General features: G+C 41.2%; 2 protein-coding genes across 3 annotated transcripts in view; both read right to left on the bottom strand.

Moving 5' to 3' along the window:
• Positions 1–4,356, bottom strand: part of kmt2a (lysine (K)-specific methyltransferase 2A) — a 34,172-nt gene extending 29,816 nt beyond the window's left edge. Inside the window, exon 1 of one of the 2 annotated variants that reach the window (XM_017718652.2) lies at positions 3,947–4,356. In XM_017718652.2, the coding sequence (XP_017574141.1) occupies positions 3,947–4,192 (246 nt within the window). In that variant the 5' untranslated portion in view covers positions 4,193–4,356. The remainder of the gene's footprint in view (positions 1–3,946) is intronic. The other variant, XM_017718650.2, reaches the window with a different exon arrangement.
• Positions 4,357–6,138: 1,782 nt separating this feature from the next.
• Positions 6,139–25,875, bottom strand: ube4a (ubiquitination factor E4A (UFD2 homolog, yeast)). Its single transcript, XM_017718653.2, has 20 exons — positions 25,722–25,875; positions 23,990–24,159; positions 23,115–23,291; positions 21,505–21,617; positions 21,245–21,397; positions 19,488–19,647; positions 19,141–19,343; positions 18,817–19,008; positions 14,736–15,069; positions 14,519–14,645; positions 13,646–13,953; positions 13,391–13,523; positions 10,838–11,028; positions 10,611–10,711; positions 9,994–10,107; positions 9,668–9,842; positions 9,395–9,575; positions 9,161–9,308; positions 8,659–8,816; positions 6,139–7,753 (listed from the first exon to the last, which is right to left on the bottom strand). Exons 2-20 carry the CDS (start codon positions 24,114–24,116, stop codon positions 7,618–7,620), a joined length of 3,231 nt encoding a protein of 1,076 aa, XP_017574142.1. The 5' UTR covers positions 24,117–24,159; positions 25,722–25,875; the 3' UTR covers positions 6,139–7,617.
• Between the last annotated feature and the right edge of the window lie 1,640 nt (positions 25,876–27,515).

Here is a 27,515-nt window from a genome sequence, read left to right as displayed (position 1 = left end):
AATGTAGGTCCATTTTTACTTTTTACTACTAAAACCGTAGCAGTATGGACACATTTGCAGCATTAGTAACCCACGCAAGTTGATTAAGCAGTGTTAAAAAAGGCATCCATAACAAGTGAATTCCTATTGAGACCCAAGCAGCAGGATTTGGGTTTAGTACGAAGGAGGGCTCTATGTCCTTCTGTTAACTGAGTGAACACTGGCCTCAGGCTGCTCTGTGAGCTCAGCAGGCTGTGATGAGCCAGAACAATCCTGGCCAGGCGCAACATCCCCTCTGAATGAAATCACAATGCTGTGTCCGCAACTTCCATGAGCTGCAAGTTCCACTGGGATTTTGCCCGTCTGTCTGCCTTGTATAGCACTTATGCATTTTACATAGTGTTCTTATTTTACTCATACAGACTTTCAAAGTCTGACTGGAACAGATGGGGATGCAAGGCACACTGGGCCAGTTCCCCCTCCTTGTCCCAGTGATGAAAGTGCAAGAAGGCAAAAAAAAAAAAAAAAAAAAAAAAAAAAAAAAAAAAAAAAAAAAAAAAAACCAGAACAAGCTAAGAGCCAGTTTCCCAAGAATATCGTGCCTTTTACACACACACAAAAAATTATATATATACACACACACGATTAGATTTTCTACATTTTAATTTATAACGTAATGTTGACGGAACGCAAAGGGCGGAACTTGGAAGTGGGTAAGCGCAGCGCCCGGACAGTCTGTGGCAGCACATAACAAAAACACAGCTGGATGAGTGAGAAATCAGACCGGCTCTGCTTTAAAGCCAGGTTAGATCAGGAGTCACAACCCAAATGTTTAGAAGAGACATTTTGTCCTTTCAACAAAAGTCAAACCACCTTGGGAGCCACAGCATTTAATGCCCGGGGTGTCTCTGTGCTGATGTCCTAGTATAGGCTACAAAATCTGAACCAAAACACGGACTTACTTTGCTCTGCTTTAAGCTTCAGCTCAGCTACAGCCGCTTTCCTTCCGTCTCCAACCTTAAACCTTTCCCTCAGAAGCACAGCAGCTTATTGTAAAATGTCTCTCATCGTTCGGCTGGTATGAGACTGAAGTCGCTTCTTGCTCGAATTTTTCCATTCCACCTTAAATTCTGACTGAGGCGCCGAATGTAAACGTGGCACCATTTAAGCGACTTCACAACTTTTTAGTGTTTGACAGTCTCCCTTCGCAGATTTAATGTTCCAAGAAACCAACGAAGGTGCTTATAAATGCGAACAAGTCTCCAAATGTTCATCTTGGCTAAATCTCTCTCTGCCTTCTCGTAGCTACCAGGCAGGAGAGACTGCGCTAAGTGACCTGCAGTCTCGTTGAGAAACGGGGCTGTGTCCCTGACTCTGTACGAGACCAAACCTGGAGTTATAAAATCCATAACGAAACCGGGCAGGACGGCTGTAACATGTACATCCATTATCACTGGAGGTTATTTCACCCTAACAGCGCATTTGATCGCAGATGAGTGGCAGCAGCGTCTCATGAGCTCCAAACAAAAGCCTTCCAGTTCACTCACCACATCACTTCCATTCATTTCATTAATAAAAGATACTGGAAGTAAATTCATTATAGATCTTTACAAATACTTTGCTTTAAAAGTACCAAGACGTCACACAGTGAAAAAAAAGATCCTGTATAGAAAAAAGATGCTTCAATAATGGTTTTATAGTTGCCTCGCTGTCCTCTGACTCGTAATCGAATCGTGAGGTGCCAAGAGATTCCCACCCCTAATACACACACACACACACACACACACACACATGTGTGTGTGTGAGTGTATGTGTGTGTATTGATAGAACAAAATACAATGCAGATTGACCGATTAAAGCTATTACGGCGTCTAAATATAATTCAAACATTTTTTTTTAAATCTGCAAAGAGAAAGTACAAAACGTCCCTGCGCCTTTTGATCGCATCACGTTTCTGCTTGCCAGTATGATCCACAGCCCCATGGTGCGAAACTCCCACCCCTCGCCTCGTAAGCGTGCTCATCACGAAAAAGGAAGATGGTAGCTGGTTCGGAGCAGTACACACCCCCATATATATATATATATATATATATATATATATATATATATATTATATTATATTATATTATATTATATACACATACATACATACACACACACACACCCTCCTCCTCCGTCAAAACGCGCGTTGTTATTGTAGCCCTTTAGCTGGTCGCACAAGTGCGATCGTTACAGCGATAATCACTCATATAGGCTCCGTATCTCAGCACAGTCCCCGTTTTTACTTTCGTAAATCCATTTTCCAATCCTCGCAGTTTTTCCGATTTCATCTCGGTACTACGCAATACGTGCTAAGAAAAAAAAAACATGTCCACCTCCCATTTTCCTGTGCATCATCAGCAGCGATAGCTAACGCGCTAATAAACCTTAGCCAGCGTTAAAGCGTAAAGGGGGCTGGAGGAGAAATTCACAGTTTGCCTTCATGATATGAAACATAAATAACTAAAGCGTGTATGCGCGAGTGTCTCAGTCTAGGTTTAAGTCGCACGGACTGTTGCAAACACATATAAATCGGATATCAAGCGGCGCCAGCCAGCTAGCCGAGAAACTCACAGGAAAAATAATGGCAGCTGCGCTGTTGTGGCTAAACCTGCCTAGCATTACCGAGATACGTGAAGGGCCGTTGGCTGATAGCGAGCTAATAAACTACCTAAATACGTCGCCCCGGAGCACTTTAGGGAGACAAATGACGCCAACTACCACAACTAACACGCACAAGAGTCTCCAATTCACCGTCTACCGCGCGTCGCAGCTGAAATGGAAGATGTTTATTTCAGACGTACATATGGGTAGGGACGCTGGTCAGGTCTCAGGGGTCAGCTCCAGAGGCTGTTAGAAACATCTGCAGGACTCTCCTCATTCAGAAAACGTCTTCTTTAATCATCAGCGCTACTCAACCTCTCTCAAATGCCTTTTGGTTATCATGTCCGGTCAGCACAGTCCTGCGGTTTACTGCCCAGTACTGTGTCCATGACCTCCTAGCTTGACCGTTTTGAGCTGACCTGCTCTGCCTTCAGTTTATAAAACTCAATTCACATTACTGGAGAGCTAACCTTAAGTTAGCAAAGCTGGCTAGGCAACCCGTTAAACTCGTCGTTTTAAAATTACGGCGGGCTCCGAAGACCGAGCCGTTATACGCTTTTCTTCTCGTGAGGCTTTCAAATGTCGCTATCCTAAGCTGGCTAACGAGATGAGCACCGGAACAGACTCTTATAGCTAGCTTTGGTGCTTTTTCCCCCTTTTTGCGCTCCTCTTGTTCGCTTGCTAGCTAGGCTAGCTCGTTACGCTTCCCTTGTGTAGCCCAAAGTTTACCATTAGCTACAGCTGGCTAACGTCGGAGAGCTGTTTCACATTTCAGCTGCAAATTCGCACCCAACGTCTTCGGTATGAAGTTAGCAGACCACGGCGAAGCGGCAGCGTCGGGTGAAGCTCAGTCAGCTAGCGTTCGTTAGCGAGGAGCCCTCATTAGGATCTAAACTCTATTCTGTCACAGCACTGGGGCTGTAGCTACTCCTAAGGGCCACAGCCTTCGCAGTTAGTGCAGCTTCCTAACCAAAACAAGACAGCGTTACTAGCGACCGGGCAATCGGCGCGCACGAAAGCGTACGGATGGACTCGTTTTGCCCATCTCTTCACTGCTCACAAGCTCCGAGTAAGTTGCTTTAGCTCGCTAATCGCTAGCTGGCTTAAGTCAGAGAGGAGAAAACAGCACATGGATGGAGGCATGTGTGTCTGCGCGGAGGAGCGAAATAACTGTTCAAGGGCTCCAGTGCGCAGCGAGAAACCAGCTCGAGTAACTCTCAGCGCCGAGTTCTCCCACTTCTCTCCCCGCTCTTTCTCGCTCCTCCAGGCTGAAGCTGGTGCACTGGACGGCTAGCAGCGGGCGGACGGGTCCCGCGTATCTCACCTCTCCGCTGCTGGAGCCGCTCGACTCCCCCAAAACATCCCGAAATTTCTGCAGGTTGCTGCCGATCGTAGCGGACACTTGCAGCGCGGCGTCGAAACCCGGGCCGAGCCCGCTCGCGGTCGGATGAGTCCCCGAGCCGTTTCGGAGGGAAGCGGTGACCCTGATCCGGCCCGCTTTCCTCCCCGCGCCCGAGCTGCTGCTCCCTCCGGGCCGAGCAGGGAACCGCCACCGACAGCTGTGCGCCATTTTACACTCTGCCTGCCTGCCCTAGGATCAGGGAGCTCGGTGGGCGTAGCCCCAAACCAGCGATTTCAGTGAGCTGCCACTCTCGTCAAGCGGCGAGCATTGCATATCCATGTTTCGGGGCGGCGGTAACATGGACCCCTACTTCGCATTTTACAACATCCCAGTAGCAGAATAATTATGTCTGTACGCAGGTTCACTGCTGATACCCAGGAGAAAAGCAGACTGTAAAAAGAACAGATTAAACAGAGCAGAATGGGAAAAAAAAACCCGCCTCCGGTCGCACGACGAACGTAGTCATGAAACCCGAGAAGGCGAGACGCTTCGACAGCAGCAGAACATCATTCAAACTCGGCTACTTAACGCACTTTTCACAGGAGCCGAGTGCAGCCACAAGTTTTCACAGAAGCTAGAAAAATATGAAAAATCAAGCCAGAAAAGAAAATTCACCTCCGTCTATTTTACTTCTTAGCTGCATATTATATGAAACAAAGTTGTGAGTATTGCAGGTGCATCAGTCAGTTCAGCAGTTTACCACCATTTCCTACCAGTAGGTAGTGATTGTATAGAAGCAGCACGTTGTGTAGTCATAAAATCACCCTTAAACTAAGTGGTCGCATAATAAGGATTCGGTCCTTTAGAAATGATCCCTTCAACATTCAGTGCCATTGTAATAAGACGCTTATTACTGTTATTTCTTTAGCACTTTTAATTACGACACATCAGTGGTGTATCTGATGGGGCCCCGACTACAGGAGTGCCCGGGGTTACTGGGCCCTCTGAAGTCCACCCTGATACTGGCACACTTGTGACTCACAGAAAGATCCAATTTCTTAACATCCCTCAGCAGTTAACTTCCATCAACGCCACACAGACAGTCCTGATGTCTTTACTTCCATCTCATTCAGGATGCAACTCACCCATGATAACCTGTTTTCAAATGCATTATATCCTTTAAACATGTATTACTTTTTTATCATGCTAAAATCATCATTTAATGGTAGGTAAGATGCAAATTACCTGGTTTTTATTTATTCATTGAAAGTCACTTTTGAAAGGTGGGCATTCATTTTTGCAGTGGGGTCTATAAGATCCTAGTTCCATCCATCCATCCATCCAATTTCCAAGATGCTTCTCCCTCAGGGTCGTGGGGGGGTGCTGGAGCCTATCCCAGATACACCCTGGACAGGTCGCCAGTCCATCACAGGGCAGACAGTCAGACACACAGACAGTCACTCACACACTCACACCCAGGGGCAGTTCAGCATGTCCAGTTGGCCTGACTGCATGTCTTTGGATTGTGGGAGCAAACCGGAGAACCCAGAGGAAACCCATGCAGACACAGAGAGAACTAAGATCTTAGTTATGCCCCTGCAATTCAAATGTCTATTATATATTTATTGTATCCTAGAACTTGCAACTCCACAACTGTATTTCTAATAAGGCTGTGGAATTGTTTACACTATTTCAACAGTATTACAGTAAAATAAACAAATTAATACCATATGACACAAACCGAATGTGGATTTAAGGTTAGAACGACCATCACTCTATTAAGGCAGGTTTAAAATAAGTGGCAAATTTCAAAGCATTTTAAAAAGCTGTGCATTTTTATTTATACATTTTATCACCAAGGCAAGGTTGTGACTGAACAAGCTGTGAAACTGTGCATATGTGGGGAAAAAAATTAAAACCCAAATGCAGCCATACTCCAATCACCAGCTGTCTCGACGGCAACATCCATGCAAAAAGAGGATGCATGGTTCACCTTTAAAGTTCTCCCTTTAGAGGACAAGTCAGCACATCAGCATTTCAGTATCACAAGCAAATGGAAACTGATGTCATACAGCATATGATGAGCTACAGTACCTGGAAATGCCTTCTCTGACTCATCCGATGCTGACCATTCCCAGAAGGAACTGAGGAACAAAGACTACAGACACAATGAATTCCAGCAAAATAAAAAGAGCCTGTTTCCCAAACTTAAGGTATTACAATGTCATTACCATGTAACACAGACTCACTTAACGTACTTCCCAATTCCAAATAACACAAACATAAAATTTCAATTTCAATCTGAATTTCAATAAACAAAAGATAATAATATGCTCTATGGCTAATAATGGTCCAGGAAGAGAAAAAAAAAGTGCTGCAAGTTCCTGAATGTAACTTTTAGTATATCATGGCTCTTAATAAATTTACGTATATCTGCAAAATATCAAGAATTCAAGAACCTTTAGATGTGAAGTGTACAGAAAATTACAGATTCAGAATTTCTCTAAAGTAATAGTGATGGTAACCAGGAGTTGCAATGTCTAACAATGCAAATATAACAACTTAATTTACAATCTAAAATGACCAGTGAACCTACATGGTGTTTTATATGTGATGTTTATAAAGGTAAAATATTGTCAAATCAAAAAGATTGTTTGGGTACCATTTTGCTTTACAACACCCTGCATATTCCACTCCGCCTTAAATGTACTACAAAAATGCTTTAGGCCAAAACCTTCTCAAAACTACTGTAAAACATTGTCTCAGATATCAGGCAGTGTATTCATAATTATTTTATGTTCTAACTTTGTGAGAGAGCCTTCAGAGGCATTAAACTCTTCAGTTCCCATCAGCACCACCTGTGAACCGTTTTGACTTGGTAAGTCTCTGTTAAATGGAGCATTTCACAACAAATCACTCTGAATTGCTGCTTCCACCTTAAAGACTTAATTATACACACATTTTGAAAAACTAGTGTGAGCAGAGGTTTTAGATTTCACAAACACCACTGTCAAAACAAATTGTTGTAATACACGAGTAAACAAGGCTGATGGATAGGCACTGACTGAGTATTCTGTCCTTCTTACATCAAAGATGGGTTAACTTTAATTTTGAGTATGGCAATACTGCTTCCACACCTTATTTTCATATAACAGTAGCTACCTCGAGACACACTTCTCTAACTGAATAAAATACGTGAATTTATGTGTTCAAACTGATTTGATTAGAGGTAGAGGACAAATCTATATTACAACATAATACATTTATTTGCAAAGATCTGCATATTGTTTCTACACATAAATCAAAATAAACTTTTGCAGGGAAAAAAAATCTTGACAAGGCAACTTTCAAAATAAAAGTAAGATGAAGTGTTTAATGCAGCAGTATAAAAGCTGGCTGTCCAGATAGCCTTAATGTCATTGATGATGGCCAGGCTTTTGAGCAGATGGAGAGAAGAATGTCTAAATGCTACAGATGTATGCCATTTGCATTTGACCTTAAGTAAAAATACCAGACCATGTTAGAAGACCTGCGTTCCTCCACCAGTGGTTGAATGTTGTCTCTCTGTGGCATAGAACTGTATGAAAGGGAAACAGTACATAAAGCTCCGCTGGATCATGCCTGAGGGTTGGGGTGGTGGTAGCGCGAGTGGACTAGCCACTGGGTCCCATCTGCATACCCCTTTGCTTATGCTCGGCCAGCCACTGCATGATCTGTTGCTTGAGTTCTTCGTTGGGTCTGATCTGGTCCATGGTGAGCGGACTGCGGTTGAAAGGGTCTGTCTGGTCACTGCATGAAAGAAAAGATCAATGATGTCGGACTGAGATAATAACTGCATTTGTACATTAATGTGCAGAGACCCCTCTTCATTTATTTAATTTCCAGTCAAAACAGCCATTAAGTACAAGTCATTCCTTTTTTAATGTAAGGATTGAACACAACAGAAAACAAAAGCTTTAACAGCTAGATATATTTTTTTCCATTTTTTTGTGAGGCTTGCTTTTAGTTTTTCTAAGAAATTTGCATGGATATTTTTCTACACCTCCAAAGTTCAGTCTTAGAAGTTGGTTACATTTTCTGCTTCTCATGCTCCAAGTAATCCCAAACACATTCAGTGATGGTGAGGTCTGGACTCTGGGGTGGTCAGTCCATTGTTCTGAGAATGTCAGCATGTTTGTTTTCTTTGCTAATTTTCTTCCTTTTTTGTCTTGCTTTTTCTCAGTAACAGCGTCTCGACAGGTACACATCCCGTCTCACCCACTGTGTTGTTTTGTCACAGTGGAGACAGAAAACTTGGACAAAAATGGACAGAAAACTTTTCAGCACATTTTTCTGGATCTGAAAAAGGAGGGGAGCTCTTTAAGTAGCATTTATCTGATGAAGACAATTTAGGTGGTCTACCATGCCTTAAATGGTTGTTAGGAGTCCCCTTTTACTCTAGATCTAATATATAATTGGATATAAACATGAAATGTTTCGGAATATTTTTCACATATTTTCCTTTCTCCTTCCTTATGCAAGTAGATTATCATATATTTATCTCTTCAGAAATAGTTCCTGAAAAATGAGTAACATTAAATTAAAAAACTTCAAATTTAACACCCATTTTGACTGGAAATACAGGATGATCTCTGACTCTTGCACAGTACTGTGTGTAAGCGGTCAAGCTGTTAAATACAATGTAAACAGAATACCTAAGCAGGTGGCGAGCTATTGTTGAACGGTCAACTGTGACATTTGAAGAAGGTAGCAGCACAGGATCAAGCATCAAGGTTGACATGATGGGATCCAAGAACTCATCAGGAGCATCCGAGTATGTCTCTTCTTCCTGCTGATGCCGGTCTGCCAGAGACTGTATGACAAAGAGAATTTCCAACATGTTCCTCAGGGTCAACACATAAAAGAGAGAAAACGAGCACCCTGAAGCCCTACTTGAGCTGGATTAGTTCTACAGGTAATGTAATTTGTGAGATCTGTGATTTTAATCCAGTATGAATCTGCAATGTCTATTGTTTTTATAAGTCTGTAATAACCCAGACTGAACTGCTTTCTCTGTCTGAGCTCCTTCTGTAAAATTAGTCCTGTTCAAACTGACCGCACATTAATATAATAACAAATCCTGGTAACAGACACTGTGGAGTGTTGTTATTGTTGCGGTGTTATGTCTGAAAAGTGCTGATCAACAATGAGCCAAACCTTTATTTTATCTGCTAGGTGGCTGAAAGCAACAATCATATCGCCGGGTTTGTTAATCTTCTTCAGGACTCGAACCGTCTGACAGAACAGGGTTGGAGAATACGACCTCCCATCCTTTGGAACAGTGGCACAGAAGTTCTCCTCATCTCTGTGCCCAAGGAAACATACATTTAATTAAAGCTCTTGTTGAATTATGTGAAAATGTATAAAATGTCAAATATACATACTGCTCACCCCAGGTTCAGGTAAATGGTACAGATGTCCGATACCAACTGCTGAGGTTTGAAGTCGAACTCACTGAAGTCCTTCACCTTCAGGGCACCCATTTTAGGTCCCACCAGGTGTTGCAAAAAGTAATTGAGCATGGAGATGATCCTCTCAGCAAGGAAAGGGTGAACAAAGATACCCTTGATCTCTGGGCAAGATGAGAGAAGAAAAGTAAGAATAATTTCATGTATACAATATCATGACATCTCTATTACAGACTACATACCCCGTATATCTTACCAGATGTGAGAAAAGCTAAGGTGCCAATGGTCTCATTTGACATGATGTTGTGGAAGCGGGCCAGCTGTCCAAACATCTGCAGACTGGACTCTTTCTCTCTGCGGGCATCAGGGGCCAGGCCTTCCCACTCACCCCGGTCCCTCTCCAGCTGCAGGAGCTTGATCTTACTCAGGTACTAGACAGAAAGGAACCAGGGCAGACAAGGTTCAACAAATCAGTATAGCACTCTCTGCATGTGCATACATTAAGGTGGGATGGGTCATCGCAATTAACACAGATATTGCAGAAGTAATATGTCCAATATTAACATACTGGAAAACCAATACCTGTATAGCCTCATCAAGTAAGAAGATGGCATCATTCATAAGTAGGTTGAGGAACCTTAGGAAAAGTGGTGGGTTCATGGCTTCTAGATTTTTGGATGCATAATCCGCCAGATGCTGAAAGAACACAAAATATGCTTTTAATTCTTTTAGAGTTTTATATAAGCAAATTAAGTCTAAAAATCATAAGAACAGTTGTATGCAAAATCTGACCCCTGGTCAAATTATGTTTTGTGGATGAAGTGAAAATAAGTTAAACACATCCTCTACAGATATCACACTTCTGCTCATTTAAATGTACAATTACTGTTTATTTGCCGATTTTAATATTTTGGGCTAAAAATGGACATAATAAGTGGCCTCTGCGAAAGTTTTTGTTCTTATTTCTTCCCCCAATATGTTAAACTCAGCAAACAAACAGAAATTCTATGCAAAAATGTGTATAGAAAAATGGCATTTTTAAGTTTGTTCACTGTAAAGGATGTGTTCATTAATTTAACTTAGCAAAACATGTACTTTGTCCAGGAGTGTTTAAATGATTTGCTTACAACTCTAGCTTAACCACAAATAAAACCTCTTGTGTAACAAATTACACAACAATCATCCTTGGAGATTCCCACCTTGATGCTCTCTCTATAGCTGTCCTCTCCCCACATGTACTTCAGAATAGGGTACATGGGCCTCCTGTAATTAAACTTTTGTTCAAACTGATGAGGATCACCTGGGGGGAGAGACAAAGTACAGGCTTGTAAGCCTTGTAAGCTGTTGTAATGAAATTTGACTAAATTCAATTTCCATTACAAATTATGAATTAGATTCAACTGTTTTCATGTAATGTGAAACTCACCAGTGAACTCAATGTCTACAAACACAGTGATGAGCGCTTCAGCTAGATGAGGCGCGTGACAGTAGGAGCAGAACACCCTCTGTCGCTGGAACATAATGGGCTGCGGAGCGCTAGGCGAAACAGACTCCATATGCGGCATCACAGCTTCCAGAACCTCGGCCAGCTTTGCCCGCAGATGAGGATTTTTCATTCTGTCAGTAAATAGTTCAAGAAAATCAGCAACCATTATAACAAGTATACAGAACTATGAGCAGGTGATGCAGCAAAAATATAACATCATATATAACATTACAGTATTCTTTTAGTGTGTTACAGTGTGTAACGGTCAGGACTGGGTAGTAATGGCATGTCACGGTGTTATGTAATCAGGACACAAAAGAAATACCTGTATTCTATTCCAGGATGACAACACTCAAACTGCATGCATACAATGCCGTCCCCTTTAGTCAAAATGTATGTATTTTAATGATAAATATGCCACATGAGAAGTGTAGATTCACTGAGTTTTCCATTTTTTGGGAAGATGTGGGTCGGGGCTGCCACCAGCAGACAAATCTGAAGCAGCAGTTCACCAGCAGTGTTTTATTCAGCCAATTTATAGAAATTTGACTGTTTCATTTTTATTGGCAGATCTAAGTTCTGCAGTGTATTTCTAAATATATTTTTATCAGGCATTTGCCCTGATTTACCATATCCCCCAACTCTATAGCAGCAAACTGAGGTGTGTGTTACTATATAAAACTTCACTGTTTTGAAACTTTTGCAAATCAGAATCAAGCTTTATTGGCCAGGTATGCTACACATACGAGGAATTTGGTTTTGGTTACAGGAGCTCACAGTACACAGTATCAGACAGACATTCACATATAGGGAATAAGATAAAATGACTACAAAAAATAAAGTAAAATAACAACCTGCATTCCTACTCACTCAGACACACACACACACACACACAGTCATACCTCTAAACTTTTTTTAAACTTGATGTCTGTGGTCTGCTGAGAGCTTAGGGAACATCTACAAATTACATCGCAAATGGTGATCAGCACAATATAATAGCGAAGCTTTATTATAAAGTCTAATAAACCAGTACATGCCTTTTAACAGATATACCAGCCTGTATTTATAATTACTGTTGATTAGGGGTGGCAACAGAAGATATCTACAGATTGACCCCTTGTCTTTGCTCCACAGACAATTATGCCACTTATTATTAGCTTCATAAACTGTGCAATTTCCTGTTTGGTTTGAGTTAAAGTCTCCTTGTCAAAATCATTTTCCCATCTTTATTTAATTTTCTTCTTCTTCTTCTTCTTCTTGCTCCCTTTAGGGGTCGCCACAGCGGATCATCTGCCTCCATCTTGCCCTATCCACTGCCTCCTCTACTTTCACAGCAACCATCTCCATGTCCACCTTCACTACATCCATAAACCTTCTTTGAGGTCTACCTCTTCTCCTTCTACCCAGCAGCTCCATCTCCAACATTCTTTGACCAATATATCCACTATTCCTCCTCAACACATGTCCAAACCATCTCAACCTGGCCTCTCTGGCTTTATCTCCAAACTGCTCCACCTTCACTGTCCCTCTGATCTGCTCATTTCTAATCTTGTCCGTCCTTGTCACTCCCAACGAAAATCTCAGCATCTTCATCTCCGCCACCTCCAGCTCAGCCTCCTGTCTTTTAGACAGAGGCAGAGTCTCCAAACCATACATCATGGATGTAAAATTAAATAAATATTTAATTATATGGCTTTAAAAAGATAAGTTATGTAAAAATAGCAGAAAGGAATCAGATTACATTACTGTAATATAGTACTCCTTTGGATGAAGTTACAGATGAGATTTAACATTTTTAAAGTGACCCTCCCAACCCTGATCGCAGAATCGGATGATATTTGATTCTGCATTGATACAATTCATGAACATCCTCCCTGGCTACTGCTATTCAAAAAGAGAGTCCTACAAAGCTGACATAGCTTGTTTTGAAAGGACTGTCTTATTCTGTTTTTGCCAAGGGAACTTGCACAGCAATGTAAATATTTAGAAGACAGAAAACAGTTTTCCAGAAAGAACTTATTATTTGTTTAATATTTGTAGACTTTGAACTACTCCTTTAAAACAGTCTGAAACACTCAGCAGACGACATGCACTACAGTAAACAATCAGGTTCTGGGTATCAAGTAAAGTGAGAAGCAAACCACTTGGCAACAGGAACATCACTATTTTATGGGCTTTTTTGGGGTATTACATGCTCATTATCAAAAATATCATTGAAAATATGGCTTCAATTGGAACGCAATATCACAGCATGTCACTATCATGGTATATTGACACATTACCCAACAGCCTGGTTACTGTTGTTTAAGGGCTCTAGATAACTAATACAAGTCTGTCTTTTTATGATACATGCAGGTTTTCAGTGCCTTAAAGTTCTTACATGCATGACATACTCAGAGAAAGAGAGTGATGTGATATAATTTATATGTTTCAATATATTGTCAAACTGCCCACATCTACTCAGGACATAAAGAAGGAATGTAATGGGCTCACCTCTCTACATTTCCCATGTACACAGTGATGAAGTTGAGAACTTGCTCCAAGCTCTCTGAGGACAACTCCAGCACCTCATCAGCAAAGCGTCGAAGGAAAATGAAGAAGTCACCCATGTTCTCAGCAAAGAACTCTGCAAAACCAAGTATTTATTTAAGGCCTCAAACCCTTGGCTTGTTATTCAGCTTTCTTCAGCTTTATTATTTTGTAACTACTATAACTTGCAGAAGACCTGCTAATGAGGGGCTGTTCTACCTGGCACATAGCACAGCAGGCTGTTCTGTAGTGGAGGTAAAGGGAACGAGAGGGGAACGTGCTCAGAGCCTTGGTTGCCCAGGCTGAGTTGGACCAGCAGGGCTGCAGAGGAGGCCTGCAGATTGAGGCAGTTCTGGAGCATTGCAGGCTGAGTGGCAGCAGCCTTAGTGGACAGGTAAACCGTCATCAGGTGTTCAAACTGCTCCCGCAGCTGCTCTGCTACTGGACCTCCGCTCAGCTGGGCCTCTCGCCATGTGCCCTGCAGCCGGTGCAGAGACTGGTTCATTTTTACCATCTGATCATGTAGTCTAGACAGAGCAAACAAACAAAAAAAAAGCTTTATGAGCATTTTTGTACCTCCCGAAAAGAATAAAGTGAACTACTGCTAATAACTGTTCATATCAAAATGTTAGAGATCCTTACAGAAGCGGGAGGAATTACAACAATATGACTGCTTAGATTAGGGATAGAGTATAAAAATGCGTATAAAAATTTCCTGTCATGATATCGGTGACCAAAATTTTCAATAGCTTCATTGTTAACATATAATCAGAATGTTTAAGGCAAGAAACTGTAGATAGAAAACACAATTTTGGTCACGTCAATATTTTTTTATATATCATAATCCAACATCCATGTTATAACCTCAACTACAATTTAAACAAGTATGAAATTATCGCTAGCACTACTACTGTTTAGTGTTTAGAGTATTTTACTACGTAAAAATACCATTTTAAAAATATGGTATTCATACACGTTTGTCAGAATTTTTAGCCACAGCACGGCACGATTATTAAGTTTTATACAGCACTAAATCACGACATACATCACTAACTGCAAAATTCTTTTGGAAGTAGCAGAACAGACTGTGACCTGTGGAAGCCCAAGTGCAGGGTGAGCTGAGTGAGGATCAGGTTCTCTGTGAGAAGGCTGTACGACTGGGCAAATTCAGTCGTTTGCTGAGGGGGAACCGGAATGAGACAAGTCTCCTTATCTAGCCCTGTAGAGAAAAAAAAAGTGCAACAGAGTTTGTTTTGACCTTTAACAACATGAATGAATTGATGCTCTGAGCAGAGGACATGCAACTTACCTCTGGCATGCACATTCCTGTTGCGCCTCTCCTCCTCACTCAGGTCCCTAAGAGCACAGTAGGTGGGGTTAAAGGTGAGGAGTTTGGGGGAGCGAGGGCGACAGAAGGGCTGGCAGAGTTTGAGGAGCGCAGCACCTAGATTCAGGAAGAACGCGTCTGAGGCAAACATCTGGAAGAAGATTTCAGGCATCTGGTTGACCCAGATTTTGGCCCGTCCCATGTTAGCTTGCAGGCAGCTGCCCAGCCAGGAGAGCAGCAGGTGACGGGTCTCAGTAGACTGCTGCAGCAGGTTCTTCAAAATCTGGTGCAGCTTATCATGAAACTGGCCTATGAACTGATATCAGCAGTAGACAAAGCATGAAGTTATTAAAGGATAAGGGTGGAGAACATGGCAAGAAATATAGTATTACAGATGAAGACATCTTCACAGTATACACTGATCAGGCATAACATTATGAGCACCTCCTTGTTTCTACTCTCATTGTCCATTTTATCAGCTCCACTTACTCTATAGGTGCACTTTGTGGTGCTGGTCTGAGTGGATCAGACACAACAGTGCTTTAAACACCTCGGTGTCGCTGCTGGACTGAAAATAGTCCACCAACCAAAAATATCCAGCCAAAAGCATCCAACAAAGAAGGACTAGAGGATGACCAACACAAAGTGTGCAGCAGCAGATGAGCTATCGTCTCTGACTTTACATCTACAAGGTGGACCGACAAGGTAGGTGTGTCTAATAGAGTGGACAGTGAGTGGACACAGTGTTTAAAAACTCTTAACAGCACTGCTGTGTCTGATCCACTCATTCCAGCGCAACACACTAACACACCACCACCACGTCAGTGTTACTGCAGCGCTGAGAATGATCCACCCCCGCAAACATTATTTGCTGTGTGAGGGTCCATGGGGGTCCTGACCACTGAAGAACAGTGTAAAAGGGGGCTAACAAAGTATCAGAGAAACAGATGGACTACAGTCTGCAATTGTACTGCACCTATATAGTATGTGGAGCTAATAAAATGGACAATGAGCGTAGAAACAAGGACATAATGTTAAGCCTGATCGATGTATAATACAATATTTAAGTTTTAAAGGCATCAGTAAGACAGAAATGCAGAATTCAGCTGACGTGATGTTATTGGTCAGGATGTGTGCCTGTAGGTCGTTTCAGGACATAGATTCCTTCACATTAATGACAGATTTGATCCACTTACCTACATAAATGGGAACCATCAAGCTAGAAACATCAGACTCAAGCAAAAAAACGGAATTGAGCAACGAGGCTTGTAATGTGAATGTAGCCTTGACCCGGCCCGACTGATACTGCTAAACTTCAAATCTTAACCTGACCCAAACTAAGAGAGATGGAATATCGCGAATGCAGTTTCACAGCGCTTTGCTTTGTTACTAAGTGCTTTTGTTAAGTGACAGAAAATGAAATAAACAACAAGATCATGCCAAGATTCTGCTGTAGCTGACACTGACTCACTGTGTCACTGGAGAGATGACATTCCAGTCCTCCTGTAACCACAGCTTAAAAATACTATTTTATTGTATTGCACTGTGTATTGTAGTTTATCGTATTGTATTTTATTGTATTGCATTGCATTGAATGGCACAGAGTTCTGTGTTCAACTCTGTTCCTTTTTCTCTCGGTATCTACAGTGACTTTTTGTTTCTAGCAGTATCTGAGCTCAGGACTTTTCTCCAGTGGTGGACAGTAACTAAGTAAATGTAATTCGTTACTGTACTTAAGTAGTTTTTTTGTGTATCTGTACTCAAGTATTTCCATTGTGGGCGACTTTTTACTTTCACTCCGCTACATTTCAGAGTGTAATATCTGACTTTTTCCTCCACTACATTTTGAGAAATCTGTCGTTCCTTTTGGTTTCTGTGTGTAACATGTCAAAGCAAAAGAAGCGCAAAGCAAAAGCACCAATGATGAACTAACCTAACCTGTAAATAGAGCACAATATAGAAATATGTCCACATATGCAGTCGTGACTGACGCGTTTCTTTTTTTCCGAATTCATACAAACACTTTCATTTTATAGTAAATTAGTTTGGGCTGGTTTATGTTTATGAACAGACGCCTACAGATCAACATAGTAAAGGAGCTCATCTGTGATCCTGAGTTTAAAGCCAGTTTTTATTCAACTTGTAACTAATTTACAAAGTAATCTTAAACTGAAACTTTGCTTGTGTGTAAAAAGTGATTTCAGAGCCACTCGGTTCTCCCTGATGGAAACTGTTTACCTTCAGTGTTTTGTGCTTATGATCATTTTAATAGACGTCAGCGTCACTAATTAATGACGTTCTATTAAAAGACTGGTTTCCAAGAGAGACGCTGGAGGACTTTCACCTGAAATGAGTTCATGAAGCCAGTCTGGTTATAAAAATGATAACAGGGCATCAGAGCCAGAGTTACTCTTTTACTACTTTTACTTTATACTTAAGTACATTCGAAGGCAAATACTTTTGTGCTTTTACTGAAGTTGAGGTCTAGAGTAAGGACTTCTACTTTTACTGGAGGAATATTTGACCTTGGGTGTCTGTACTTTAACTCATGTACGTGATTTGTGTACTTCGTCCATCACTGCTTTTCTCTAAGCTATTGGTAACTACCAAAGATACGTTCTCTAGATAGACAAAGCTCTTCTTGTAAGTCGCTCTGGATAAGAGCATCTGCTAAACGCTGTAAATGTAAATGTAATACTACCACAAACTCTTTACTGCACCTACTGCATTGAAAGGGTCATAATGCTTGCAATATGATGTCCCTGACACAATTGGAATTTTAAACAGTTCCCCATTTGCAAGCTTTTATTTCGTCCATAGAAAACAGTTAGTAAGATATGGTTTATTATACAGACACTACACTATACTAGATAGAAAAATAATTTCCACAGGCATATTCATAAAAAAAAATAAGGCCTGTACCTCAGTAATTGACAATAAAAACCTATTTACCACCAGTTCAAAAAAAAGCCTTAATTTACTGATGTACCACAGCAAATTGATTCACTTCATGCAAACCATTTAAACATAACTTTCAAATGTTAGGCGATGTGATATCTAGCTTTAACATTGCCATTAGTGCACCTAACATAGCAGAGATTGTTGTAAAAGCACACATGCCCTGGTTAAACCTGCTACATGCAGCAGACAGATTTCCTGCCTGTACAAAAAGCTGCCTCTATGATGTGATGTACATCCTTAGACCACAGCATCAGGTTTCACACATCAGACAAAACGACTTTGGTCACAGGAAAAACACATGATTAAAATCATGTCTTAGCTCTTGGACATCAAGTGAAATGGGGTCATTTCAAATGGCCTCCGGTGAAACAGCTTCAGAGAAGAAGCCAAAGGGCTAAGCTCAGCAGCTGCTAAATCTCAGATGATAAAGTTTGTGTGACAGTCTCAATCTCTTTTTTCTTACTTGATTCATTTCAGTTTAATGCAGAATTCAGAAATATCAGTATACTACAACCACAACTTTCATTAAACTGCACTGTTATGTACTTTTATTTGCTGAAGATTACACTTCAACTCACACACTATCACTGTGCATGCTCTTGCCTCAGTGTAAGGGGCCGTCTAAAAATTACTGGACAGAAAGGAAAGGAAAAACCCTCCTGCGAGCCATGTTTAACCACTTGCCGCAGTCACTTTCCATATGCTTAGGCAAATAAGGGGATGCTGTTACTGGCAACAGGCCTACTACTAAATAAACCATTTACAAAACAAATCCAAATCTAAACCAAATATTGTACATTAAAGACTGACCCAAACCTGGCCCAAAACCCCCTTTCTCAATCCTGGCTCAGCTTGGGCACCGGATCTCTTCTCTTTATAACTGATATAACCCAGAATGTGCTCAGGAAAGCATCTTGTGGTATAACTTATATTGCAGTAACTATATCATTATAGCACCCACCCCTATTAAATGTTCGTGTCTCTGCTGACACTAAACTCAAACCTAAACAAACTCACATGATCTCAAATAGCTCAAAGAAATGCAACACTTCTGTGAAGAACTAAAGTATACACTCTCTTCTCTGTCAGAATGGGAGCTCACCTGGTGGATATTAGACTCTTGAATCTTCATTTCCTGTGGACTGGAGCGGGAGGGATTGAGGAAAAATCCATGGCTTTCCACCACCCCAGGAGTTTTCAGCAAACAAGAAATATTCAACACAGTGCCCAGAAGGGTCTTCTGATACTGAAGTCCATTGTTAGGATCTTTGGGTTGAATATGTTCCACAAGTACCTAGAAAAGACCATTGTTCCACAGTACGGTCTATGATTGATTCTAAGAGTTTTAAAAGAAAACACCATCAAAAAATAATATCAGCACATTCCAAAAGTATATGAATTACACTAACTGAGAGAAAACGCTAACCTTGGCGATGTCTTTTTGTCGACTAAAGTAGACCAGAATATCCAGATAGGAATAAAGCAGCAGCTGGCAGAGGTCTAAGTCTTTCACGCGGCCTTGGAAAATGTCAAACACTGGCACCATAACCTCTCCAAAAGAGCGCACTTCCTGATCAGCCAAAAGACCAGCGATCACTTCCTCTAGAAACTCCACCACCTCCTCAATTTCTGCAGACACAAAGCAAAACAAGAAACACCGACAGAAGCAATTACTCATAAATGTTGGGCTACAGGACACAAGAAGACAGAGTTGTATTGTTTACTAATGTAACACCATAACTCAAGAGTGAATGAGTAATGCAGAGGACATACGAGCTCTGTTGACCGACTCCAGCAGCAGGTCCAGCAGCTGTTCGTACACATTTTGACTGATGTAGATCTCCGGGGTGAGCAGCACCGTGCGAGCGTTGGACACAGTCAGGTTCTTGCAGCGCACAGCATAAGACAGAAGCTTCTCTGGCACTTTAGTGACCTGTGGTTTATTATGTAAACAATTATTACTTTATGATTTAAAAAAAAACAAACAAACAAAAAAAAACAACACGCTGGTTGATGCAGTACATCACCAATTCTAGTCCTGGTTACCTGGGCTCAAGCACAGTTTCTGATTTCCCAGCCCAAAGACACCTGAATTTACACAATTATCAGGTTCAGAGTGTGTTACAGCAACAAAACCACCACAGCTGTGGTGTCTTTACAGGACAATTACTGATGGTGGAACCTAACAGATGATTTATCATGTATAGCAAAGTCAGAAGGTTAGAGATTCAGTAATGTTAAAACTGGGCCACACAGCAAGCACGTAACAAGATTCTGTGGTGCAAGAAAGTGCAACAGTGGAGAGTTATTAAAAAAGGCACAAGGAGTGAGGGTCCACAGCATCAAATAGCACTGCTACAATAACTGACCAGGGGTCTGAAAGTAATTCCATTTTCATTCAATTAATTTTTTTAACTATTAAAATTTACCTTATCTGTGAACTGGTGTAAGTACTTGTCCATGTGCATGAATATACGTTTTACATATCTCTAGAGCTAAAAGTGCTTTAAAACTTCAACATTGTAAAGATACTACAGTTAAATTAAATTGGGCTAAATTCATTTTAATAGGGCTGGCAGAGACGTGGCTTTTAACATAGAGTGATATGCAATGGGATAAACACACCCAGTCAAATGACGTTTTGTTTATTTTCTAGGAGAAAATTGCTTTTTTCCTGATATGTTTAATTCAGCAAATAAAAAAGAACCTGATGAACAAATCAATTTACAATATTTTTTTTTGCCCCATACTTTAAAAATATCTATTCTAAATGAAGTCTTTTTCCTTAGTTCATATTTTTTCTGATATTTTGGAATCTTTGAAAGTCAATTTTGTATTGTTTGGCCTTTTTAAAAAGTCCATAAATACTCAATACATCATCAAAATAATACGCAAATTACTCAATTACTAAGGAACTGATATTGAATAATGAAGCCCCTTTATGGCAGTGAGGACTTTCAGAGTTTTAGAGGAAAACGTTTCAAGAGAATCAATATAAGTTCTATGAATATGAATCAATCGAACTGGGTCGTTCTGGGCTTATGGTTAAAACAAGGCGTTACCCAGTTTCAACTTAGCACCCACTGAGCCCTCTAGCTGTCCTTCCCACAACACAAATATATCAAGCTTGCTTGATATCTATGAAATAAATCTGTTAAAAAACCTCACATAGTACATTTTTGTGGACACACCCATGGTTTGAGTTGTGAAAACAAATGTGAGTAAATTTGGAGAGAAATGTTGACATGCACTAACTGGAACATGCCACACCAAATTTGCCTTAACAGTCACCCAATGCATGTATCCCTATGGCAGGCCACTCTAGGTTCCACAAAGGCTGACCCCCTCAGTGGCAATGCAGGATAACAGCCATAGAGGATAACCTGAGATGGCAGATCTTCACATGAATTTTCTATTTTTAATGGTTTAAATTAATCTGAGTTTTTATTCACAGGTCCTAAAACTAAAGCAGTTGAGGCCTCCAGCAACAAAAGTAATGAAGTCTGTATGTAGGTGATAGTGCAGCCCACCTCTTCCTTGGCTCTCTGGTAACAGGCATAAAGGTACGGTATGGCCCGTTTCTCCCCTGCGTCACGATCTGCAGACAGGTTCACTACATTGCAGGAAGTCATGTAGATGAGGTGGTTCCCCGGTTCTAGTAAAAGCAGCCTGCTGAAAATAGCCTGAGAGGCCATGTGGAAAGATTTTACTTATACAAAACACATAGCAACCAATGAACAAGCTCACTTTAGAGAAAACAGCAAAATACTGTTCATGTCCTGCATGTCACCTGCTCTATTGTGTCCATGTCAAGCCAGTCTTGGCCATCAAGGTCAGCGGCCATCTCTTCAAGGTAGACGCAGCGAGGGGGTATGCCATTACCACTTCTGAGACTTGGGTCACCTGAAGGTCAAAAATGGCTTCATTTAAATACTTAGCACAACAACAGCTTCCAAAGTTTCCATCAAAAGGAATTTTTCCAAAAAGATATTTTAACTCTTTTAAATCTTTGTGGATGTAGGTGATGGAAACAGAAATTCTCTGCCATATTTTTATGAAAGTATGAAAACCTTTTCCTTTCAACTAGCAGAAAAATTGTTGATATCCAGGGGAAAAGAACACATTTACACATAAATTGTGACAGGACACGTGCCTCTTACAACAAACATAAACAAAAAGCATGACGGAGAGACATCCAGAGAAGAGGACAGCCCTTCAAAATAGAAAGTGTCCAAAAAGCTCTATATGTCAAATAAAATTATTGTTTTTATTTATTTATTCATTCATTTTTTCTTGTTTCTTTATTGCTGATACAGCATTTCACTGGCACATAGATCTGTTTGAGCCCTTCCAGACAGATTCTTTTTCTTTACTAAATGGAAAGTGTGTACCTGTCATATATTGCATGATAATAATATAAACAAACAAAAATGTTAAAAGAAATAAACTAAATTTCCTCATCTGTAGGTCAGGGGCAGAGAAGTCAGAAGTGTCAAAGCTACAATATACATGAAATATACATGAAATTGTTTGTTACAAAAACGTTTTAGTGATAAAACAAAAGAATGGCATCATTAAGTAAATCAAGCAATTTGCTAGACAATAAACATTGTCATTACATCATGATAAACTTTTCCCATCTTTAAAGAACGCTGACAGAACGCTGGCAGAACACTGACGTTTCATAGAAAATAGTTTCACATGAAGCTCCCAAACAGCATTGCTCTAAACAGTCAACAATCTTGACAAAATCCAGAATTCAGGGGGTCATAATTGACCTTGTATAACTAAATGTATGTGCAGTACATTACATGTTTTTAAAGCGCCGTACTATTTTTTTTTTTTTACTTTAATTTTTTTTTTATGTGGTGTTACTGTTTTCCTGGTGCCCTTTGTCTGTTCCAACTCATCAAACCTTAGAAAGATGAAATATGATGTGTATCAGTTTGTCAAGCATTCTGATATTTTTGCCATCTTGTTCACCCCTAATATCAGCCGTGCTGTAGGACTGAAAACCCAGACTACAAGTTAGAATTTAACTTTAGGCCAGACTGGTTTTCAAGATTGGAAAACAGGCCTAAAACACTGAGAAATGAGTCAGGATCGGAAGAGATAAGGATGACGGAGATGCCTCAGAAAAAGGGTGACGTTATTTGCTCTACTTCTGGAAAGCAATGTCACCCCTTTATTGTAATCTTCTCGAGTGAGCTCATCAAGCGAGTTAAGAGAAATGATGTCATGTTTACAGTCTTTCACATGCCTTCAGTAAATGACAGAACACAAGTGAAAGGTTCTGCAAGGTAGTGAACCCTAGTTGTACATACTGAAGACTTTACAAATGAACCATGTCTTTTTGATTTTGTAGACACGTCTCAACGGAACCGGACAGAAAGCACTCACTGTTGTCTAAAGTGATGAGGAAGATCCGCTGGATCATGTGATTGACATTGAGCTGTTCACAGAGCTCCTGCCGCGAGCGAAAAGAGCGGCTGATCTCTGCCACCGAGTCATCATTGTCCTCTATGCTGTCAGACACCGAATTGTCTGACTCAGACTGGCTCTCCCCAGAGTCTTCCGCTGTAAGACATCACAACAATAACATGACAAGAGTACAATAAGACATATCACAATACACAGTGGGGTGAAAAAGGTCTGAGACCACTCGTGAAAAGGCTTCTATTTTGCATTCCTTTCTAATTTAACACGAAGATTTTCATTATATTTTATCAGCATAATGATCTGAAAAGGTAGAATCTTTGAGTGTTCATATGGATTTCAGAATTTCTTAGTGTGTGTCCCACTTTTGCTTTAATCTTGGATCACTAAAAGTGATAAAAGCCTACGATGAGTAGATCAAATCCACCGGAGAGTCGTCTGAACTTGCACTTCAATGGAGAAAAGGCTAAAAAAAATTCTGGACTTTATGTACAAAGGCCTCAACATGGTCAATATTACAAATTTGCTTAAATTTGAATAAAGACCTCCTTTAACTTGTCTTTTTTAAAATTCTAAAAAATCTGCTGGTTATTTGCAGGATTAAATAAAAACATTCCTAGATTTTCAAAGCAGTCTCAGACTTTTGGACCCACTGTATATTCATAAACACAATACATACGTGGAATGCTTTTGATTGGTTTACTTTACAGAGTCCAGCAGCTTTAAGATGAATGGATGGAGCAAATGGTTAACATGAATCTCGTTCCACCATTCAACAATGTGTTTCGTGCCAAGATGCTTTTGGGATACCAGTATAGAGCAATAAACAAGGAACTTACAAGGCGGTTCAGTTTGCTGCTGTAGTTTTTGGCCGGATGCAAACTGCTTTGCATCAGCAAGGGAACTGAAGAGGGCAGCAAACGGGTTTCCAGAGATATTCTGATTGTTATTTCCCTGGTCTGTCATTTCACTGGAGCATGTACTCCATCAACAGGAGCTCAGTACCAGCCTGTATAAGAAACAATGCATGTGAACATTTATTCACTCTTCTCAACACAACGTTGGTCATGCTAGCGTTTAAATAGTGAGCATTCGCTTTCAGTGAAAGTCACGTACATTTGTCACTATTCGTGGCACAAAGATTTTGAAACAAATTTTGAGGAAAAGAACCTTTTGTATGCTTTGCTATTCTGAATGTGAATCCAAAAGAGCAGGTGTCATATGTTATTGGCTGCATTACTGCAATATACTCTAGAGCAGGGTTACATCTCTCAGCCTCATCGGTTTGTACTGTTCAGCGATGTTCTCTCGCTAGAATACCCAGAACACATTAAACAAATGGGATTAAACAGCCATTTTCAAACCCTGTGGTGTCAATTCAACTGCTAGAAATGAACTGAAGACAGTCATATAGCTGCAATAAGATACTTGGTTTCCTAGCAGTAACATTAGCTTGCTTACACACACACACACACACACACACACACACACACACACACACACACAAAAACATCTCTATCAATTTTTCAACAGATCTTCCCACCTTCATGATGTCATCAGAAGGTAGCATTTTAACTGGAAAACCTCACTCTAGAACATGGGGTGGGCGACATGATAATATTTTATCGTTTTTGTGATAAACCATGCCAAAATACGCTTTTCTGTGCATATTGCCAGTGCTTAAAGCACACAAAGTACATCTCATTACAAAGTGAGCATAACTAGTCCTGTTCAACTGGATTTAGTGCAGCACTGTTTGCAAAACACTCAATAAAAACCTCTGTAGTTGTATGTTTGGTATCATTATGTATTATTTATGTGCTGCTACTACTACAGGTACTATTTTGTCAGTTCCAACCTTTCAAATCTCAGAAAAACTAAATATCATGATGCATATCACGGATCAAGAAACCTTCCTGAAGAGTCCTTATATCATATTTTGCTATACTGCCCACCGCTACTCTGGAGACTGCCGTGGCACATCGGCATGAGGCGAGATGCTCCCAACAAGCATGTTTACACCGGACCTACTGGTAGGTTAGTTTCCTTAAGGCCAGAGCGTCCTTTAAACGCCAGCTTCCGGAAATCTCGGTACCTGAACGCTGAGAACTGACCTCTCGCTTCAACACTGCATTTCTACCACCCTCACCCACACTACTAACTCTGTTAACCTGGGTCAGCTACCTAAAGTAAGCGAAGTTGACAATTGGCAGTTTGGTAAGCGCTGACCCCAAACAACTGCATGCAGCCATATGGCTTCACCTGTTCGTCTGTTAGTTTCGCTCCGTTACAGTGAACAGCACACACCAGCCAACACGGCTTCACATAACAACGCAGTTACTGCTGTCATGGCAGATATTGGGGTGGCGGTCTCCAGCTGCCAAGTAAAGCCTTCCAGGACAAACAGCTAGCTGGCTAACTAGCTTTGTGGCTAACTGACGTTAGCGTAGCAGCCTGCAGAGAACGGCGGCGGCGGCGGCGTCAGTGAGCGCAGACTGACAGACAGGGCGCTTTAAAGCAGATAGGAGGACACCAGCATAACACATAAAACAAGCACAAGCCACGCCGTACCCGTTTTCCGCTGGCGACGTGTCTGGTTGCTCCCTATATCAGAGACGACAGCGTTAATCTACTCTGCACTACTGCATTTCCTGCATAAACACATACGTGTGGAGCGTCATCACTGGAGGACCAGACGCCCGGCGCAGCCACACAACGCAGCGATCCAGCCCAACGAGCCGAATCTTCAGAAATGTCCGACTCGGTGAATCAAACGTCTAACTGAATGATTCATGGATTCGAGAGATGTTCTGATCTCTCACAAAACGGGAGAGGTCAGTTCGCCTGGGAGCCAGCGCTGTCCCATAAAACGTCCCTGACTTGAGGTTTTACAATATCCTGTTAGAAACAACAGCATAAATGTTGGGGCAGTCATGGGCTGGAGGTTAGGGACCCAGCCTCATGACCGTAAGGTTGCCGGTTTGATCCCCAGTGCCGACAGCTTATGACTGACACCTAACCCCCGGGTGCTGCGGATCGGGCTGCCCACCACTCTGGGCAAGTGTGCTCACTGCCCCCTAGTGTGTGTGCTCTCTAGAGTGTATGTGCTGTTTCGCTTCACAGATGGGTTAAATGTGGAGGGGGAATCCCCCCGTTGTGGGACTAATAAGGGTCACTTAATCTTAATGTTGGGTATTGGATGCTTGTATGTTGGTCAACCAGCATAACCATACTTTGTGACCAGCTAAGCCAGCACCAGTCTAGCACTAGACCCGCATAAATCAGCACATACCAGCTTAGACCAGCACAAGTCAGAAGGCAGTGTTGTTCACTGTGTCTGTGCTGGTGCTTTCCTAAGCACATCTGTACAGACACATAGGATTTTATAACATGTAAAGCAGCTGCCTTCAAAAACACCTGAACAGTGGAACCTCAACAGACAGCTTTTATACAAACGTTAGATTCAGACATGACCGGGTGTCTTCCTGCCTAAGAATACTATATCAGTAGGCAGCATTTATGACATTAGACACAGCCTATATGTCTATGGTAGGGGTGTCAAAACCAAGCGCTAAAAGTGCCATATTAAAAAACCTCTACAAATTGTGGGCCAGAGAATATCTGGTTTTATTTGATTGTTAAATAACACTTTGCTATAACCTGAGCTGCTCATTGCTTATTCAAAATACACCAAAACACCAGCATCAAAATAAAGGCAGTTGTAGTGAACCTTGAAATATTACATACTGAATACTGGAAAGAGTGAAAAAATAAATAGGCTACAGGACACAACACTATGCACATTAAAATAGGCTACTTTACATTACGCACATTACGCTGCAGCGCATGCATTGTAGTGCAGCGCATTGTAAAACAGGCACATTTTAATAGAAAATGAAAACGAGCCACATAGGATTATGCTAAGGGCCCGATTTGGCCTCCGGGCCTTGTGTTTGACACGTGGGGTCCAAAGCTCCCTTCAGGTTCTCCTCAGATGTTCTTACTTAGGACTTCGGAGGTCGTACGACTTGATGTCAAGTGGTTTTGGTTGGAAATATGTGTAAATGTTCTTGGTTTACTATTATTTTTCTGTTATTAAAGAGAGTCTGTGTATATGGATTACATCTGTATTCCCATGTGTGGATGGTTTCAGTCTGCAGCGTTAGCGTTGATGAATAACCGAAATACGGCCGGTTGACATTTATGGTATTTGGCAGACACTCTTATCCAGAGCGACTTACAGTTTGATCATTTTACACAGGTAGGCGAAGGTGGTGTTAGGAGTCTTGCCCAAGGACTCTTATTGGTATACTGTAGGGAGCTTACCCAAGTGGGGATTGAACCCCAGTCTACAGTGTAGAAGGC

This window comes from Pygocentrus nattereri, chromosome 17 (assembly GCF_015220715.1).
Source record: "Pygocentrus nattereri isolate fPygNat1 chromosome 17, fPygNat1.pri, whole genome shotgun sequence".
Classification (NCBI taxonomy): Eukaryota; Metazoa; Chordata; class Actinopteri; order Characiformes; family Serrasalmidae; genus Pygocentrus; species Pygocentrus nattereri.
Note: the sequence above shows the minus strand (reverse complement) of the source record. Positions and strands in the feature narration are given on the sequence as shown.